This window comes from Onychomys torridus, chromosome 11, assembly GCF_903995425.1.
Source record: "Onychomys torridus chromosome 11, mOncTor1.1, whole genome shotgun sequence".
Lineage (NCBI taxonomy): Eukaryota > Metazoa > Chordata > Mammalia > Rodentia > Cricetidae > Onychomys > Onychomys torridus.
The window spans coordinates 54,057,675-54,077,656 of record NC_050453.1 but is presented as its reverse complement, the minus strand read 5'-3'; the positions used below and the strand labels follow the sequence as shown (position 1 = coordinate 54,077,656).

The 19,982-nt window shown below is 39.8% G+C and overlaps 1 protein-coding gene across 1 annotated transcript in view; it reads right to left on the bottom strand.

Moving 5' to 3' along the window:
• Crb1 (crumbs cell polarity complex component 1) overlaps nucleotides 1-19,982 on the bottom strand; it is a 179,702-nt gene that overhangs the window by 137,807 nt on the left and 21,913 nt on the right. The window contains exons 2-3 of the mRNA XM_036201970.1: nucleotides 8,436-9,008; nucleotides 654-849 (exon numbers count right to left, since the gene is read on the bottom strand). Coding sequence (XP_036057863.1) covers nucleotides 654-849; nucleotides 8,436-9,008 — 769 coding nt within the window. The remainder of the gene's footprint in view (nucleotides 1-653; nucleotides 850-8,435; nucleotides 9,009-19,982) is intronic.

Here is a 19,982-nt window from a genome sequence, read left to right as displayed (position 1 = left end):
AAGCAAGTATGAGAACATTCTTTATAGGGATATATTATTGGATATGAACTCAGCCATCACTATACTAATTAATTATATTTATCGCACAAAGATATAATTTAGTGTTGCCCTTTTCCCCCAAAACCAATGAGAGACTCATATTTGGAGGAGAATTGAGTTACACTTTCTGATAATTATGCTTCCTCAAATAAATTCACCCAATTCCCCAAACACCTGGACAGCCAAGATATACCAATTTAGTATCATTGCTCTTGCAGTAGAATTTATAGACAAATTCTGAAGGATTTACTTTTCTATTTGATTTATTTGCTTATTTTCATAAACATAAACCTTATGTTCACAATTTTAAAAATTGATAGTATTGCTTTTGCGTCTTCCTTATCTATAACAGGTTTATTACATGGCGTTTAGATGTTGGTACTTTTCTATGATACATGTAGTTCTCAACAAGGGTGCCTTGGAAAACCTTCACTTAGGACAGATGTCCACCAAATATGTTTTGTTGTTGTTTTAGTAAAATCAGAATGCTGCAACTTTTCATTACTTGATGTAATTTGCAACTCAAATGGAGGCCACGAGAGCTTGAAATTCACCACGGTAATACAATAGTGCTTGGTCTTTGTAAGCCCATCACTCATGTATAGAACACTTACCTGTTTCCTCCATCCATGCACAGACCTCCATGGAGACACGGCTGACTGGCACATTCATCAAAGTTGAATTCACAGTGATCTCCAAGGAATCCAGGTGCACAGTCACAGGAGTAAGCCCCGAGAGCATCCCGACACGTGGCACCATGTAGACAGGGCTGGGAACCACATTCATCAATTTCCAACTCACAGTTTACACCTTCGAGAAAAGCCAGCCCAGGAAGCCAGAAAAGTTTTAGCAAAGTGAAAATATTTTAGCTGCTTGGCAATACTTTATTTACTAAAGCACTTGTCAAATGTTATGTTACCCAAAATAATTTTTCCTCCTCTACTCTAATTGCTGTTAACTCTGTGTGCTTGTGGGAAGTTGCACAGAGCAGAGCAGCTGTCGCTAGAGAGGACTGCTGCCTACAACAGCTTGTGGCTTTTTTGTCTTTGGAAACAAATAAGTTATTTTTAGAACAAAATTATTGTTAACTGTACTTTTGTTGGAATACTAAATGTACTGTTGGTTTTCTTTTCTTTTCTTGTGTTATTTTGAAACACTTACTTTGGTTAGGCCACACACAGAATAGGGGTAAAAGCCCCAGTGGCCTGGGTTGTCGTCTCAGTACAGTTACCCGCCGTGTGTTCCGGTTGATGTATCTAGAGACTTTAAAAGCACAGGAAAGGACTTTGTGTGCTTACCCATCCTTTGTTATTGCGGCACTCACCCAGGATAACCAATCATGCATTAAAACACTGAAGGATTCCAAAGTGGCTCAGAGGCAGTGCTAGGTTCTACTTTGTTCTCCTTTCTTGAACTAAAATGCAGTAAAAATGTTCCAACAATGTATACTATTTACAACTGTCACTGGATTCTATAAACACCCCAATTAAAAAGTCACCAATATCTAAAATTTGACTTTTTTTTTTTTCAGGAGAAAAACATTCTATCAGTAAAAATGGAAAGTTGTCCAATAGCATCAGGCCCACCCTCATTGACTAGTCCCTCAGCATTTATCATCTGGTGTCCCTAACCATCCTCTCTCCTCATCACTCAGTATGTGATCCCTAAAAAGTACAAATCTTGTTATGTCAATATTTGCAGAAAGTTTTTAAATAGCTTCTCCCAACCTCTCCAGAATAAAGCAAAGTTTCTTTATAATTTAGTTGCAGCTTCTAACAGATGGAAGCTATGTTCCCCGCTGTGTGTGCTTGCGATGATATGACCTGTCCCCACATGGATGTGCCCCTTACTAGTAAGGCCTCATTCATCACCCTCTACTTCCAAAGAGTTGGCGTGAGTAGAACAAGATTCTGGAAATTACACTTAACTTATTAAAGCTTCTGATGCTGCCTCATCATTCCTTCAAAATGCCCTGTAATACCCATGTATTTATCATACTTCTTATTTCTCTCACCTACAGAACGGTGAACTCTTTCATGTCAATGTAGGTTATTTTCTGCGGCATTTGGCACATCTTCTTGAACAAAGGATATGATCAATTAATTTTCAATGAACATTTGTTGCAACTGTGTGGTAATCTGTTTCTTTCTCCTGAACAGTGAGCTGGCGTACCAGGGCAGAGTTCCTATGTCTTCAGTAAAGCTGGGTCTAACGCCCCACAGGAGCAGGGAAGTCAATTTATGGCTTTGACAAATGTTTAAAACAAATCATGTTTTTTCAAGGACTGTCCCAAACTTCTGATACACATTTGGAAATATTTATCCCTTTGTTATGTATCTCTTGACAACTGGAGATCTGTGTTAACGTTCTGTGCCACTAGACAATGCACATCATATGCTATCAGTGTGAAGCAGGTCTCACACAAAATGCTGTCCTCATCACTCATGGCAGCAGGCAGGGAGAACATGACACATGAAGGGGGGGTCATGACAAACCACCCTAAACACCTTACCCATTATCTGCAGAGCCCACGCTTTGGAAATCATTGTGCTCCAGGTTTATCATGCTAAGTTTCAGATTTCACACGATATGTGTGATCCCAATGCATTCTATTTTTCTTGAGAATAAGAATTATGCTTCCTAGTTATGGGCTCCTTATGTAAATCCTTTATATTACTAATGCATGTTTGTGAGTGGTGTCTGTGCACAGTGTAGCTAGCTCTCAGTTCTGTTGCTGCTATGAACAGTCTGGTACACACACACACACACACACACATATACACACACACAATTTTAATCAGAATGCAGGGAAAGGTTACTTGGACTTCTTCTTTTCTTAGTTACAGCTCCTTTGTCTCCTTCCTTGTCTTATTGTCCTAGCTAAGACTTCAAGTACTGTGTTTAACAAGAGAGTAGAAATGGGCATCAGAGAGTTCTCAACAGATGAAATAAAATGGCTAAGAATTGTTTTTAATGTTTAACATCTTTAGCCATCAGGGAAATTCTAATTAAACCTAATTTGAGATTTCACCTAAACACAGTCAGAATGGCTGATTTCAAAAAATGATAACAAATTCTAGAGTGAGTATGAGGAAAGGTACTTATTCACTGATTGTGGGTGTGCAAAACCCTACAGCCTCCTTAGAAATCAGTATGTGGATTCTCCAAAAAGATAGAGATAGACCTACTTTATGATCCAGTTATACTACTCTTGGGCATATACTCAATGAACTCCCCATTCTAGTATTGAAATATCTTCTCATCCATATTCATTGCTATTATGCTTATAATAACTGGGAAATGAAAACAGTTTAGATTACCGCAACTGATGAATGGATAATGAAAAAATGTTGCATATCAACATAGTAGGAGATCATCCAGCTATTAAGAAAAATGGGATTATGAAATTCACAGGTAAATGGATAGAACTGGAAATAATCATGCTGAGTTAGGTATCTGAGACCCAGAATAACAAATGTTCCATGTTTCCTTTAATTTATTGATACTACATTTGGATACTCAGATTTGCATGTTTCATTTGGACTCTCCATTGAGGTCAGTAAATTAGTAAGCAGTAATGATGGTAAGACCCCATTGGTGAAGACACTACACACTTGTGTCAGAGAATATGGAGAAATCAAGCTGGAACTGACCTGAAAGCTTCATTTCCAATGTATAGCTTTCATAGTGATTGAATGTGCTATGGTTGCTGTCAGAGGAGAAAAATCAGCAACAGTAACACCAAGCTGAGATCTGTGAGAGCTATAATAATGAGTGGCCTGGTAGGACATACCCACTGATACAACGTGGTATGGATATCATGGGGGTAACCAATTGCTTTCATGATATTGTCTTAGTTACTCTTCTTGTTTCTGTGACAAATTACTCTGACTACAGCAACTTAGAGAAGAAAGCATTTATGTCGCTTGCAGTTCAAGGGTATAGCCCATCATGGTGGCAGAAGCTTGAGGTGGCTAGTCACATTATATATGGAGTCAGGAAGCAAGGAGTGATAACACACTGAGTTCAGCTAGCCTTGTCTTTTTTATGGTGTCCAGGACCCCAACCCAGGAAATAGTGCCACCCACTGTTATAGTGGATCTCCCCACCTCGATTACCTTAATCAACAAATCCCCTCATAAGCATGATCAGAGGATAATCTAATCAAAATAATTCCAGATGTTCATGGAAGCTTTCCTCCTAGGTGATTCCAGATCCTGTCATCTTGACCCTGTACCAGCAACATTAGCATCACTTGTGACAAGTACACATTCTTGAGCCTCATCTCAGATCTATGGAATGAGATACTGTATTTCTACGGCAAGTTCTTCAGGTGGGTTAGATGCGTGCTAAAGTTTGAGAGCCATTGGTACACATTATAAGTTCATTAACTTGGAAGTATCACTGGAGATTTCAGCACATGTTTTTATTAGAGGCATCAAAGTTTCCCTAGATAAAATAAGTGTGAAAAATGGTGAGCCTTCTTTCTAGTCTGCCTGTCAAGGCTGCCTTTTCCTTTTTATGGCCTGGATAACTCTTCCAGGTGAGATCCTAAAGTTCTACACCTCAATTTTTATGCCTTCTAAACTATGAACCAAAATCAGTTTTTAAAATATAATATTTTGGTTATGAAATAAAAATATATCTTATGCTTTAAAAGTAAGTTTAAAGTTACCTTATATGTAAAAATTAAAATTATGTAACTCTTATTTTTAAATAATTAATATACTGAAGATCTATTTTTAATTTCTTCATCCATTCTTTCATTTTGTGCATGTATGTAGGTGGTTTTTATATGTATGTACACACATGTATAGGTATATAGAGACCAGAAGTCAATGCAGAGTAATTTCCTGAATGCCTTTTTTTTTTTTTTGGACATGCTGTCTCACTGAACCTAAAACTCTCCAATTGGCTGGCTTGGCTAGCCAATGAGCTATAGGGAGGTTAAGATTATAGACAAGAAGTGAAGAAGTGTGAATTGCACAGACTTTTACCTGAATGCTATGGATCCAAACTCAGTTCTTCATGCTTGCTCTGGCAGGCACTCTCCCAACTCAGCCATCTCCCTAGCCCATCAAATATTTATTTTATAATGAAGGAAAGGAATATTTTCACTGGAAATTTCAATACTTGTTTTTACTCGATTTTTATTATCCAATTGGTCTTTCCCAGCCATACTACAACTAATATTGCAACCGTCTTACTAGAAAAGGTGTACACTATTATCTGGTCAGCTTTAAGGAGGACCTCAATTACATGAGGATTTATTGCATAAACTTGAACTAAAACCAGACAAATGCTCCAAGACAGAGAGTCCTTTTTGCTAAAGAAAGCTCTCAGTACTTTCTGTGAGCTTCAACTGTAGCTGTTGCTTATGCAAACAGACTCTCACCTAAAGCTTCAGTTTGGCTCAGGTTCAGCTCATTTTTGCAGCCAATGAATCACAGTTCATGAAATGCAACAGAGTGCACAGAGGATTCACGCAGTGTGAACCCTCTCCACATGCTGTGGCTCTTTCCCCGTCCTACCTCTCTGTCTTTTAAAATTTATTTCCTTTTCTTGCCTTGCTGCTCACAAGCACACAGGCTTTTTTCCACCCTGTAAACCCAGTTCTTTATGATCATTCTAAATTCAGATGTGGCACACAGCAGCCGGGTCACTGTAACCATTTCCAAGATTCATTAGAAGATCTAGGTAGAGTCAGGGAACTCTAGAGCATCCGGCCAATTATTTGCATTCTTTCCCCCTTATCAACTTTGGCTTTCCCCTTGATTCTGCTCCTCTTCTCTGGGATTTCTAGTAATTGGTCTAGACTGCTACAAACATCAGTATCGATGGGATAGCTATGAAGTAAACTGACAAAAGTCTCTAAGTTCATATGAACTTAATTTCTGGCTCCCATTCCTAGATATTCTTAGAATTATCAATTAAATTTGACTCTCTGAAGGTAGGGTCTGAACATTTCTGTTCCACATTGTTAGATAATTTGTATTTCAGGGATGAGAGCCAAGATAGGCTACCAGAACACAGGCTACTCTACTCTGTAGGTGACTGATGAACGAATGAGCCTTTGACTCTATTCTTGCAGCTGAGCAAATCCAGACAACTATGAATAGTCCTGCTTCTTATGGCCTTATGTGTATTTCATATAAATTCTATTTTGTAATTACATTTTAAATGTGGCTCACAAAAAGCTGAGTTATAAAAATGTGTCCGGTTGCTTAGAAAACAAGAGAAAAATATAGCCTTATGAGAACAACACTATTTTATCAGTGGACTTATTGTTACATTTCAGTGTTTTACCAGACACTGGTAAAACAAACATTGGTTATTTTGAGTCCAGAACAGACATCATGTAACCCACAGCATAAATGAATTAATTGCAGAGAGAAGTGCATTGTTGGAAAAATTTCAATAATTTTCATATTTCGAATATACCCTTGACATTCTTTATGTCTAAATTTAGACTATAGAAAAGATTTCAATTAATGTTCAGCCCTAAATAGGACATTTATCCCATCCCTTCTAATGCTCAGGGAAGATTCAGAAGAAGGGTTGGAAAGCAAGTAATTGCTGGAAGATAAAGCAAAGGGTTACAAAATGCCATCTTTTGGATAAGACACAGCCATTAGAATTACAGAGTTACAGCAGTTAGGAAGCCTGTACTGCATTAGCAGCCAGGCAGGGACTCAGGTGTTCTTATGCCTCACTGCTGACCTATTTGCACCCAATAGAATCAGAAAGAGTATGAGCCATTGTTTTTATTTGTGTACCCACTAGTGACCCCACCAGGTGCCAATGAGAATAATTCCATTCCAATGTGCCTAGAGATGCACCTGGTTAGACTAAAGAGGCCACAAACCCAAACAAAACAGAAAGTCACGAATCCAGGCAGGGACCTAGTGTGGAGACCGGAGGAATGGTAGGAATGGTAGGGAAATAAGAATGAGTGGTAAGAGAGGGTAATTATAGATATGTATGAAATTGCTAAGAATTGAATTAACTTCTTAAAAATGCAAAAACGTATCATTGAAACTTTGTGAGCAGTCAATGTGTTGTACCATTATTCCATCTTTCTAAGAGATGAACTAAGAACTGGTTTGCTGCCATTTATTTGCTAGAGCATTCTTAAGCACTGGAACCTACCAATTTGTACACTGCCTTCCTAATAGGCTGCACGAAACATTTGGGCCAACAAGGGTATGTCTGAGGCAGACCTGAAGAAACAGAAGGAACAGAAAACTACAACCGTCCCATTCTGAAAGTGGCTCCATGAAGCCCAGGGGCTGAATCCAAAGGTCATTCTTGTTTTAAAGTTTTATCTTATTTTCAATTGAAATAAGTGTAGATTTTTATGAATATACTGTAATGTTTAAAGGTGTGTATGCACTGTGGACTGACAAAATCAAGCTAATCAGTACAAGCATTTACCATTTTGCTTTCTGTGATGAGAACACTTAAAATTTTTCTCATAGTTGGTTGAAACTATACTATTATCTAGTATAGTTCTCATGCAATGGAACCCTAAAACTCACTTCCCTTACCTACTGTTACCTGGTACTCGTTTACCAACATCTTCTCTTTCCTTACCCATGCTCCACTGTCACCATTCCATACCCTGTTCTTTGTGTCAGCCATTTTAGATGCCACATGTGAGATTGGCTCTTCATGCCTCACTGACTTAATACAGTGTCCTCTAGGCTCATCCAGAATGCTCCAAATGCAGAATACAAATGACCAAGAGGTACATGAAGAGACTTTCTACATTTCGGATCACCAGAGGATACGAACTGTGATATTACCTTACAACTGTGATATTGGCAGTATTCAAAATAATGAATGATGGTAAGTGCTAGGAAAGTTTTGAGGGAAAGGGAACTCTCTTTTGTTGGTATGTTATGAATTTTGGAAAGCAGTATGGAAGATCCTCAAAAAACCTGAAAATTAGTTTACCATGTGATCTAGTCACCCTACTACTGCATATATAGCTTTAAAGAGATATTTTAAAGAGATACTTATCTTCTCTCATTCACTGAGGCACTATTTACAATAGCCAAGATATGGTAGAAAGCAAAGTATCTATCAATGAACAGACAGGTTTTATTTAAATATGCCATCTGTACACAAAGAAATACTACTTAACATTTGTAAAACCTGAATCTGAGCTTGCAGTTATGTAGATCACTTATGGAAACAGCAATAATGATGATTCACACCTGTTCACAAACTCAGTGAATTCACTAAGTTTTCAGTATTTAACAAGCTTTCTATCTAGTTATTAGTACCTTATAGGACTTGGCCATTTTCATAAGTGATTAAACATTTTTATTATTGAATATGAAAAGGAGAGTAAACCAATCATGTGTTCAGGGTGCTGATGTAATTGCACTTACCAGAATACTCTTGAGGGCAGACACAAGTGTATCTCCCTATCTCATTGAGGCACACAGCCTCATTCATGCAGGGATCAGAAACACATTCATCTACTTCCAAATCACAATGCCGGCCTTGGTATCCAGGCACACAGAAGCAGGAGTAGCCATTGACTCCATCCTGGCACACAGCCCCATTGTGGCAAGGGCTGGAAGCACACTCATGATCTGTCTCACAGAACCTCCCAGTGTATCCAGCAGGGCAAACACAGACAGAGTGCTCAGGGTCTTTATGGCAAGTGCCTCCATGTTGGCAGGCGTTCTCTCCACAGGAATCATTGGCAGTTTCACAGGTCAGTCCACTGTACTCAGGAGGACATTGGCACAGGAAGCCCCTTTCTCCTGGAGTACTCACACAAGTGGCATTTCCTTGGCAGGGACTGGAGAAGCAAGGGTCTTTCACATATTCACAGTCTTTGTCCAAATTATTGTCTATGTCTGAACAGCAATTGTCTTGTGGAAAACCCTTGCACATAGAACTGTTTTGGCAAGAATTTGAGAGGCACCCAGTATGGTTTTTATTGCAAAATGAATCTAAAAGGAAATATAAAACATCAAGAGTAAATTTACAAATGGCTGAGGGTAAAATCAAAGAACACTCTTTTAAACATATACATTACTGAAACGTATCACTGGATATGTTCTAATGTTGAGTTTTAATTCTTCCTATATCCAGAAGTTTTCTATAGTTGTTAGTAAGAAACTAAGACAGGAGCTGGGGAGATGCCTCAGTCAGCAAAATGCTTGACTTGCAAACATGAAAACCCAAGTTCAATCCCCAGAAACTGTATTTAAAAATCAAGGCTTGATAGCAGACACTTGTAATTCCAGAGCTAGAGGGGTGAATCCTTGGGACTCACTGGCAGGTCAACCTAGTCTAACCAATGAATAGAAGGACAATGAGAGACCTTAAGGAATAACATCTGAGGTTGTCTTTGAGTTACACATGTGTGCTCACATCCACGCTTGAGCACACACACACACATAGGTACACCACGCAAACACACACATATGCACACATGCGTGAATAAGAAGCAACAATGACTTCACAGCATTTCTTCTGCATCTTCCTCTTCTCAGGTCTAAGTGCAGTAGAATAACTAGAATCAAACACTGTTATTCCCTCCAGCTCCTCAGCATTCTGATGCTCGCCTTCTCTCATGGAAGACTTTAGGAAATTCTAGGTCACTTACAAAGTCATCTGCGAATCAGTTGCTTAACTGAGACACATATTTAAACAAATCCCATTTCTTGATTTATGAGTAGTTCTTTAATCAGCATCACTATTTTATGCTCTAAAATGCAAAGCTTAGAAAAGTGAAAAATAATAATAATAATAATAAAATCCTGCTTGTCTAATGGGGTACTCTGCGCTAAACATTCCAGGTCTTCACACACAGCCTTTCTTTTTGTTGTTGTTGTTATTTATTATATTTGTGTTTTAATTTTACACATCAGCCATAGGTTCCCCTGTCCTCCCCCTTCCTGCCCCCGCCCTCTTTCCCCCCCAGCCCCTCCCCTCCATTCCCATCTCCTCCAGGGCCAAGACTCCCCTGGGGATTCATTTAAACCTTGTGGATTCAGTACAGGCAGGTCCAGTCCCCTCCTTCCAGGCTGAGCAAAGTGTCCCTATGTAAGCCCCAGGTTCCAAACAGCCAGCTCATGCACTAAGGACAGGTCCCGGTCTCTCAGCCTGGAAGCCTCCCAAATAGTTCAAGCTATTCAACTGTCTCACTTATCCAGAGGGCCTGATCCAGTTGGGGGCTCCACAGCCTTTGGTTCATAATTCATGTGTTTCCATTTGTTTGGCTATTTGTCCCTGTGCTTTTCCAATCTTGGTGTCAACAATTCACGCTCTTACAGTCCCTCCTCTTTCTTGACAATTGGACTCCTGGAGCTCCACCTGGGACCTGGCTGAGGATCTCTGCATCCACTTCCATCAGTTATTGGATGAGAGTTCCAGCACGACTGTTAGGGTGTTTGGCCATCTGATCACTAGGTCAGATCAGGCTTTCTCTTGACCACTGCCAGCAGTCTACAAAGGATGTATCATTGTGGATTTCTGGGGACCTCTCCAGCACTCTGCCTATTCCTGTTCTCATGTGGTCATCATTTATCATGGTCTATTATTCCTTGTTCTCCCTTTCTGTTCTTGATCCAGCTGGGATCTCCTGCTCCCCTAAGCTCTCTTTCCCTCAAACCTTGCCCTTCATTACTCCCACTGTTGTCCAGGTTGTTCATGTAGATCTCATCCATTTCTCTGTCATTGTGTGTGTCCATGTGTCTTTCCTAGGGTCCCATTTTCTAGGTAGCCTCCCTGGAGTTGTGTAGCAGTCTAGTCATCTTTGTTTTGCATCTAGTATCCTCCTATGAGTGAGTACATACCATGTTTGTCTTTCTAAGTCTGGGTTACCTCATTCAGGATGATTTTTTTTTTCTAGATCCATCCATTTGCCTGCAAACCTCATGATGTCATTGTTTTTCTCTGCTGAGTAGTACTCCATTGTGTATATGTACCATATTTTCTTTATCCATTCTTCAGTTGAAGGGCATCTAGGTTGTTTCCAGGTTCTGGCTATTACAAACAATGCTGATATGAACATAGCTGAATAAATACCCTTGTGGTATGATTGAGCATTCCTTAGGTATATGCCCAAGAGTGCTACAGCTGGGTCTTGGGGGAAATGGATTCCCAATTTTCTAAGGAAGAGCCATATTGATTTCCGAAGTGGCTGTACAAGCTTGCATTCCCACCAGCAGTGGAGGAGAGTTCCCCTTGCTCCACATCCTCTCCAGCATAAACTGTCTTCTGTGTTTTTTATCTTAGCCATTCCGACAGGTGTAAGTTGGTATCTCAGAGTCGTTTTGATTTGCATTTCCCGGATAATTAGGGATGTTAAACAATTCCTTAAATGTCTTTCAGCCATTTGAACTTCCTCTGTTGAGAATTCTCTGTTTAGTTCTATAGCCCATTTCTTAATTGGACTGTTGGTCATTTTGATGTCTAATTTCTTGAGTTCTTTATATATTCTGGATATCAGCCCTCTGTCAGATGTGAGGTTGATGAAGAAGACCTTTTCCCATTCTGTAGGCTGTTGCTTTGTCTTGTTGACCATGTCTGTGTCCTTTGCTCTACAAAAGCTTCTCAGTTTCAACAGGTCCCATTGATTGATTGTTTCTCTCAGTGTCTGTGCTACTGGTGTTATATTTAGAAAGTGACACACAGCCTTTCTTAATCTCACAGCAACACAAAATGGTTACATCCATTCCACAGACCAAAGCAGATAATGTCCCTCTACAAATATATTGAAGCCAAGGGTATAAACTTCATTTTCCTGAAAACCTTCTCTATTCAAGGAATCATTTTAAAAATACAATTGGAATAATGGCCCCAAGAAAAGCAATAATTCTATGACTCTCTCTAAATTGATTGGATACATTTCTAGTTTATCATCTGAAGCATTGCATGCTGGAGGATGTAGAACATCTTAGAACTCCTTAGAAGGCTGTTGTGTGATGAGGCCTATAACCCTAGTACTCGGTAAACAGAGGCAGGTCTCAGTTTGAAGCCAGCCTGAAGTATGTAGTGAGACACTGTCACTCTCGTGTGTGTATGCACACATGTATGCACACACACACATGAGAGGAAGTCATTTAAATCAGAATTATATGCCCGACTATATCACTAATTTAATTTGAAGACAGAAAATCATTCAAGTGCTCACAGATTAACAACGGACGGACTCTTTTACTTGATTTTCAGGAAGATTCTAAGGACCATGAATAACAATGACAGTGAAACCAAGAAAGAAGGACATTCATTCTAGGAAATCCTGTCAGTATCTATCAGGACAAAAACAAGCAGATTTTTACTAAAAAAGAAACCCCAGCACCCCAGATGTGCCATCAGTATCAACATTAAGCAGAGCAGAAAGTGGAGCCTCATGAGGGATGTGTCAGAGAAGAAAAATGCAGCATTCTATGTGTGAGGGAACAGCAAATAAACAGAGCAAGTCTAAAACTCAAAACAACTTTTACTGCTATTAATATGGGGAAAATGCTAAAAGCTGTACAGGAAGGGAAATGAAATCACTGTAGGTCGGTAAGTGAAATCAATGAAAAAACTGAAGAGAAAATAAAATTGCAACTTATGAGAATAACACTTTGATATAAAGTAATATATAGCTGTAACTGATATTGGGAGCAATAGACTTTAGTAGCATGTGCATGTGTGTATGTGTGTATGTGTGTGCGTGTGTGTGTGTGTGTGTGTGTGAGTGTGTGTGTGTGTGTGTGTGTGTGTATGTGTGACCTACCAAAGAATTAAATAAATTTTTGTCACATTAGGATGCCAATACTTTGTTTTGTTTTGCTTTGTTTTCCTTTGCTCTGAGACAGGGTCTCTCTACATAGTCCTGGTTGTTCAGGAACTCATTATGTAGACCAGGCTGGCCTCACAGAGATCCACCTGCCTCTGACTCTGGAGTGTGGGGCTTAAAGATGTGCACAACCATGCCCAGCTAGGATATCAGTACTTTACATATCTAAAGATGAAAGAAACATCTGAGAAATATAAATGAAGACAAAAGGAAATTGTTAGATGTGGTTCAAGGAATTTGTCCTGGAGTGTGCATCTCTGGCATGTGAAGCAGAAATGTGCTTCATCATAGCCCTGGGGATTCTGAGAGGATTACTGAAATAAATTAGATAAAATACTTGAAAACAAGCCAGGTGGATTTAAATACAATCCACACCCTGTCCCCCATTGTTCTGTTTCTCTGTATACTGTGACACTATTTTAGTGAGAGTACAAGCCTCGTACTTTCCTCTCCTTGTGACTGCTGCCACCCCACAATCTACTATGTAGGATTGTGGATGTGTCCCCAGGTGCTAGCAGGCCTTCTCAGAGATGCAGGCCAGCACATGTGCACTGACTAATGAGAACAATTATCTGTCAGAAAGGACATTCCTTTTTTCAAATTTATAAAGTAACTTCAATTTACTACATTTTATTTGACTTGGTATCACCTAGACAAGCCTCAGACTTGAACTTTTTCTCTCTTTGCTTCCAACATGTTGGGATTATAGGCATGTGTCACCCTGTCCGGCTAATCTAATGCTTTATCGATTCAAATTGATTAAATAATTAAATAAGCAGTTAAGGAAAGAGAGTCAAGGCAAAGACTTATGATGGACATCCATGACCTAAGGATAATGGCCATCCCAACTTTTCCAGGATACATGGGGGGGGGGGCGGGGGGAATGTCACACGTGTCATTATGCCCGGCACACTGCATTCTCTCAGTAAAAAGGAAAATAATTTTAAATTATTATGTTTTCGAGTCAGACTTATAAATAAGATTTAAATTTATCATTGGGATTTAGTTCCCAGGAAAATGGGCGTAGAGAATTTGGCTTTCACACTAACTTTCTTACTGAGAGTAGGAAATTTCACTGGGTGGTTAATGTGCAGCACAGAGGCTACAGCATCCTTTCTTTGCAGTAAAGTTCGCCATCTGCTGGCGATCTTAAGAATCTTCATTAGCTTTAAACTTCCTTTTCCTGCTTCCTTCCTTTTCTTGTCTCTCTTAAAGTAGCAGAATTCTTTCAAGAAAAATGTCCCGATTGATCCCGATACAATTGAAGGCCCCCTAAGGGGCCCTTGCTGCGGGTCCAGCAGGGTTTCCCCCTCCTCCTTGGAGATGCCCATAAGGAGCCCTGAGCGCAGAGAACAGTGGCGGGGGCGGGGGGGGGGGGTGTCCCATAGTTTTTATAAGTAACTAACTTTAAAATGAAGTAATTCTGCTTGTTGAAAAGTAGGAATCAATTTTACCAGTCTTGAAGATATTAAAGGCTCATATTTCTTTGCATGTGTGTGTCGGTATATATTATTCTGTAATTAAATTGATACAGAAAACAGGCATATTGGCTATTTAGCTACTTGCGAGGGGGGCCATATTTATTTGCCTTGTGAAACAAGAATGGATCTTTCCGGTGTGTTTGGGGTGGGGGGGGGGCAGTTTAATTTTTCAGAGACTGCTTTTGACAGTGTTTACTCTTTAGTCCGTTCTGTTTTTCCTCTACTTGCCAAAGAAGAAGATAACTGAATGATATTCGGATATTAGATTATCTGAAAAATTATCAGGTTATTGTTCAGTATCACCTCTTTGTTAGCTTTTCTGTTCATCGATAAAGAGAGAGAAGCAGAGGGGACCACGGGGCAGCACCGACCCTGTCTCTGCCTGCGGAGCTACGACTCGACTCCTCATCTGTGGAACATGAACAGGACTACTTGTCTCAGGGCTTTTTTTTTTTTTTTTTTTTTTTTGAGCTGAGGATCGAACCCAGGGCCTTGTGCTTGCTAGGCAAGCACTCTACCACTGAGCTAAATCCCCAACCCGTCTCAGGGCTTTTTAATGGAGATTAAATCATTAGATTGTAATCCTTGGCAAACATACTAAGCACTCGATAATCACTAGTTAATCACTCATCATTAGGTTATGATAATGATCTAACTAACAATACTGAGAACAAAATGTGTTGTGTAGTCCTCTGCACCTACTTATCCTAATACACACTCTACAGTTAGTTCCTGAGTATGAAGTAAGCAAGCCATGGTTTTTTAATGATGTGTCTTTGTACCAAGCAGGCACATGTACATGGACACCAACTACAATCACTACATACTACCCATATGTAAAGAAGTAATGATTAATACTTATTAAAAATCATTTCACTTAAGTATTCTATTGTTATCACTTTCTCAGTATTTTCTCAGGACTTGAGACTCTCTAAGGATGTCTGCCATTTATTTTTATTGATACTGAATTTAAGCATCAAATTCACCCTCTGTCATCAGAAAGATTGGAAGAGGGGAGGGATGAAACTACTATGTATCACATCTGGGTCAAAAATAGCTATTTTAATGTGGCCATATTTAGCCAACTGAACTCCACCCACTACTTTCCTAGTAGTGTATGCACACTTATTTGGGTTCATATTGCTCAGAGGCATACATTTTCCTGGATTTGTTTATTTTTGTTTTTCCCAGACTAGTAGGACATGGCCAAGGACTTAGAGAACTCATTTCTAAGGGATGTGCTGGGTTTGGTATAGAGTAACTTTGAAAACATGACCAGGCAGTGCTTTCCATTTTAATTTTATCTCATATTTAATCACACCAAAGGTGGAGATAAATACAGGATTTATGATCCCAAAGTGTGATCATCCCAACAGCATGTAGTGAATGGTTTCTGATGTTTTTATAGAGAAAATTAAATTTTTATGAGTGAGATGCTGTAAAAATGAACTGGGAAGTATACGCGTGTTGACAGAGTCAAGCCCAAATCAACAGGTCTAAGAATTTTAATTTATGAAAATGAGGGCATTTGCTGAATTCTCTTTAGCCTGGATTTCTGCAGAGAATGAGATTCTGTTCTAGGTCTGGGCTGCATAGGGGTTGGTACAGGAGAGAAGCCGTATCTTTATTCAGGACGTAGTCAAAATGGCTTGCACATGGTAGGTGGTGAGCAGCAAACTGTTGAATAATGAATGAAGGAGCAAAAATAGCTGAATTCTCATTTAAGCCTTGCTAAGAAATTCTTACTTTGACCTCTTTTGGTAAAATCAAGCAGAACAAGTCATCAGTTAAACCACTCGCTTTGATCCACGGTATGACAGAATCCACATGGAACAGTTAAACTAAGATGGAGATGGATTCTGTTAAGATAATCCCTTCCCCTGCTATTTCTGCCACATCCCCAAAGCTAGGCATTCACTGTCATAAATGCAGTTATTTCTGTGTATGTGGTCTCAGATACCAAATCAGGGCCAATATAATATACTAGGAAGAGTACAGGTACATGGCTAACTAGCTAGGTTTAAATTTTGGTTCAACTAACTTCTATCTCTGTGACTCTAGGAAAATGATCATCACAGTGCCTCGGTTTCCTTACTTTTAATAGGGAAAATTCAGGTGCACAGCAGGTGGGCACATAGGATTGGGATCCTAGGTTTACAGTTCGGCTCTATTACTTATTCCTCTCCATGGGTTTTGTGGCATAAATACGAAGGTGCCTTAGGTTTCATTTTCATAAAAATGGCACTATCCCATTGAATCACTGGAATGATTAAATTAATTATCAAATACTTAACAGTGCTTGGCACAAATGAGCATTGTCAGTTATTGGTGTTTTTGTCATTTTTATCATCAAGAACAGAATTAATGATATACATATAAGATTCCTTGAAAAAAGTCAGGCATTAACTAGTTTTGTTTTGTTTTGGTTTTTGATTTTTTTTTTTTTTGACAGGCTTTCTCCATGTAGTTTTGGTGCCTGTCCTGGATCTCACTTTGTAGACCAGGCTGACCTTGATCTCACAGAGATCTGCCTGGCTCTGCCTCCCGAGTACTGGGATTAAAGGCATGTGCCACTGCCACCCGACACCATTAACTAGTTTTTAATCAGTACCATTTGCTTTCCCATGGAAGGTTCCAAGCCCAAACACTGTAGGAGTGCTGTATTAACGAGGAAGTTCAATTTGCATAGTTGGTGCTTGATAAAACACTCTTCAGTAAATAAATTCAAGAAAAGTGACTTTATGATATCAAAAAGAACATTTTGCATTTTGAGAGTTCTAAGAAATACAGGCTCACTGCCATCAATATCCTCTTAAAACCAAATGGCATACTCCATCTAGGTAGAGGCCCACACCTCCATGTTTGCTACAGTTAATTCTCAGGCTTCCCCTGGTGTGCAACTCCCTTGCTCCAGGTGAGGAGACTGGCCGCAGTTCGCTGATGTCACTGCACCTCACAGGCTGTGTTCTATGTCCACTTCTTTACAGGGTCCATGGCTTTTTGAGAAACTTTCCTATGAATATATCTTGAGTAAGGTAAGCACTTCGTAAGATGTTTTTCTATATACTTTCTGATTGTTAACACCACCATAGATGGAGTTAAGTCCCTTCCACTCCGAAGATATAAAGCTTCCCTATGTAATAAAACCATCTAGGCAACCTATGCTTCAGTAGATGGTCATGGTTCTAGACTCGTACTTAAAAGGCAGTACGGAGTAAACCGAGCAGCCCTTTAAAAAAGACAGAGTACATGACAGGAGCGAAAAGTGGCAGAGAGCATATGAATTAGAGCGAAGAAGCAAAAGTGGACTTGATCAAAACACACTGTATATATGCATAAAAATCCTGGAAAATCAAGTCAAAAATAGTAAGGCAATTTAATGCTATTACTGACATAAAATGCCTCTAAATACTTGGTTCCTGAGGGTAAAGCATAACTCTATAATTTTATTTACTTTCTATGAAAAGGTTATGGGATATAGACATGTTATATTCATCCTATAAATGTGGAATTTTTCTGGAATGTCAAAATTACTTGATTGGTTTTGTGCATCTCATACGTAACGGAACGAAATGCCAAGGGACTTAAAGACATTTATTTGAAAAAAAAAAAAAGTCAAATAAAGAAGAAAGAGTCAGGAAAAAAAAAACAACACTGAAAAGGTTATTTCAACCTGTTCTTCCCAAGCATCAGCGTTCATCTGAAGCAACGCGAATGATGTTAAGCCGTGGCTTCAGCGCCTTGGGGCAGAAGCCCGACATTGGCTCTCCTAGGGAACTCCCAGCTGCTGCTGTTGGCCTAGGACTACACGGAAATAGCATGTGTTTGTACCAGCTCAGCCTCTCAGGAGCTGAATGGGAGCCCCATAGGCAGCCAGTGTTCTACAAACTCCATTAAAAACAAAGCACAGGGCTGGGGAAAGGGCTCAGCGGATGAAGGTACTTGCTGCCAAGCCTGAGGACCTGAGTTCAGTCTCTGGGACTCGCATGGTGGGAAGAGAGAACCAACTCCCCCAAACCCAAAAGCTGTGGATGTGGTTGTACTCTCCTGCGCACGCACGCGCACACACACACACACACACACACACACACACACTCACACACACACACACACCCCACAAATAAATAATAAACATAAAAACATACATTGAGAAAATTAATTTTAACGTATTTAGTTTAACCAAGTATACTGAAAATATAATCGTTGGCACATATAATCACTATAAAAATGGCTGAGATAAAACACTACCGTTTGTTTTATCTTTGAAACCTGATGCATACTTAACACTTAGACTTGTTTTCAAAGCCACGTGTGAGTAATGGCTGTTGCCCCAGACAGTGTGGCTCTTGATGTTCTCATGTGTTTGTAGAAGCAAACTAACCTCTGGAAGAATAATGTGGGGGAGATGACTACGCAAAATGTGATTTTTTCCCCCTGCAATTTAAAATACATTGTTTTATTATTGTTGTAACTACAAATAAGGCATCTCAGTATGTTCCATGAGAGTCATTTGTAAGTGATCTTCAAACAGTGCACATCCTCAGAAGCTCTGGGCAAAGCATGCTGTGTTCACATCTCCCAGATCCCACTAATCTTGTGGATCTTCACCTTGAGCAGCCACAGGACTCATAGTTGCCGACACATTATTTATAACAGTCATCTTGTATTTCCTCAGTGGTTCTTCATTTCTTTGTTATTAAAAAATTAAGTCTTTAAGTTTAAGAACTAGACTTCTTCAGTGTGTCTGTGTATATGATCTATGTATTCGGTTATGATAGAACACTTTATTTTATTCTTTCATGTATTTGTGTGTGTTACACGAATGCATGTGTGCATGCTTACATGTGTGTGGGCACATATGTGTAAGAGTGTATGTGCACATGTGCATATGTACTTACAGAGGTCTAAGATGGCCCTCCAGATTTCTACATGGATTCTGGGGATCTGAACTCCAGTCCTTATGCTCACCGTTTGTGTCACAAGTGCCATGACCACTGTGCTGTCTCCCAGTCCTTAATTATACACTTTGAATACTCCTGTGAGTCCCGAAGAGTTCAGAGAACACATGCTGATTGTTTGCTCTTCTGTTTAATTGGTTTCCCTGGGGAAATTGCTTTTGCTCATTCTATGGCTCACTACACTTGAACAGAGAGAGACTGATTTGCTTCTGCAGGTCCCTCTAAGTTGTGGATGGTATCTGGGTTGGGGGAACTCAGGTTACTGTGGCGACCAGCTAACTTGGGAGCTATCCTGCATAGATTTCATTTTCTTTCTTCAGCTAGAAGCTCCATGGCACTGAGCGCAACAGCTGCGATGCCACCGTGCCCCTGGTCTGGATATGATTTGGAGGGGTTTGAGTGACTCCCTGCCTGGTGAGTTCTGGCACATGCTGTTCTGAGCAGGGCCTTAGTGCACACAGATATGCCTCAGCTCCTCTGCACAACCTCACAGCACACATGCAAAACAGGTCTTGATCTCACAGGGACCCATTTGGCAGACTCTCCCCAGAAGGGAAAGGCAAATATATAAGTAATGCGTTTCAGGTCTGCATTGCTTAGCATGAAGCCCCAGGGAAAAGAAAATCCTGATGCTTGAAAACTCCCAGGGAGATGCAGGGGTGTTGGCATCCTTCTGAGAGCTGGAAGAGA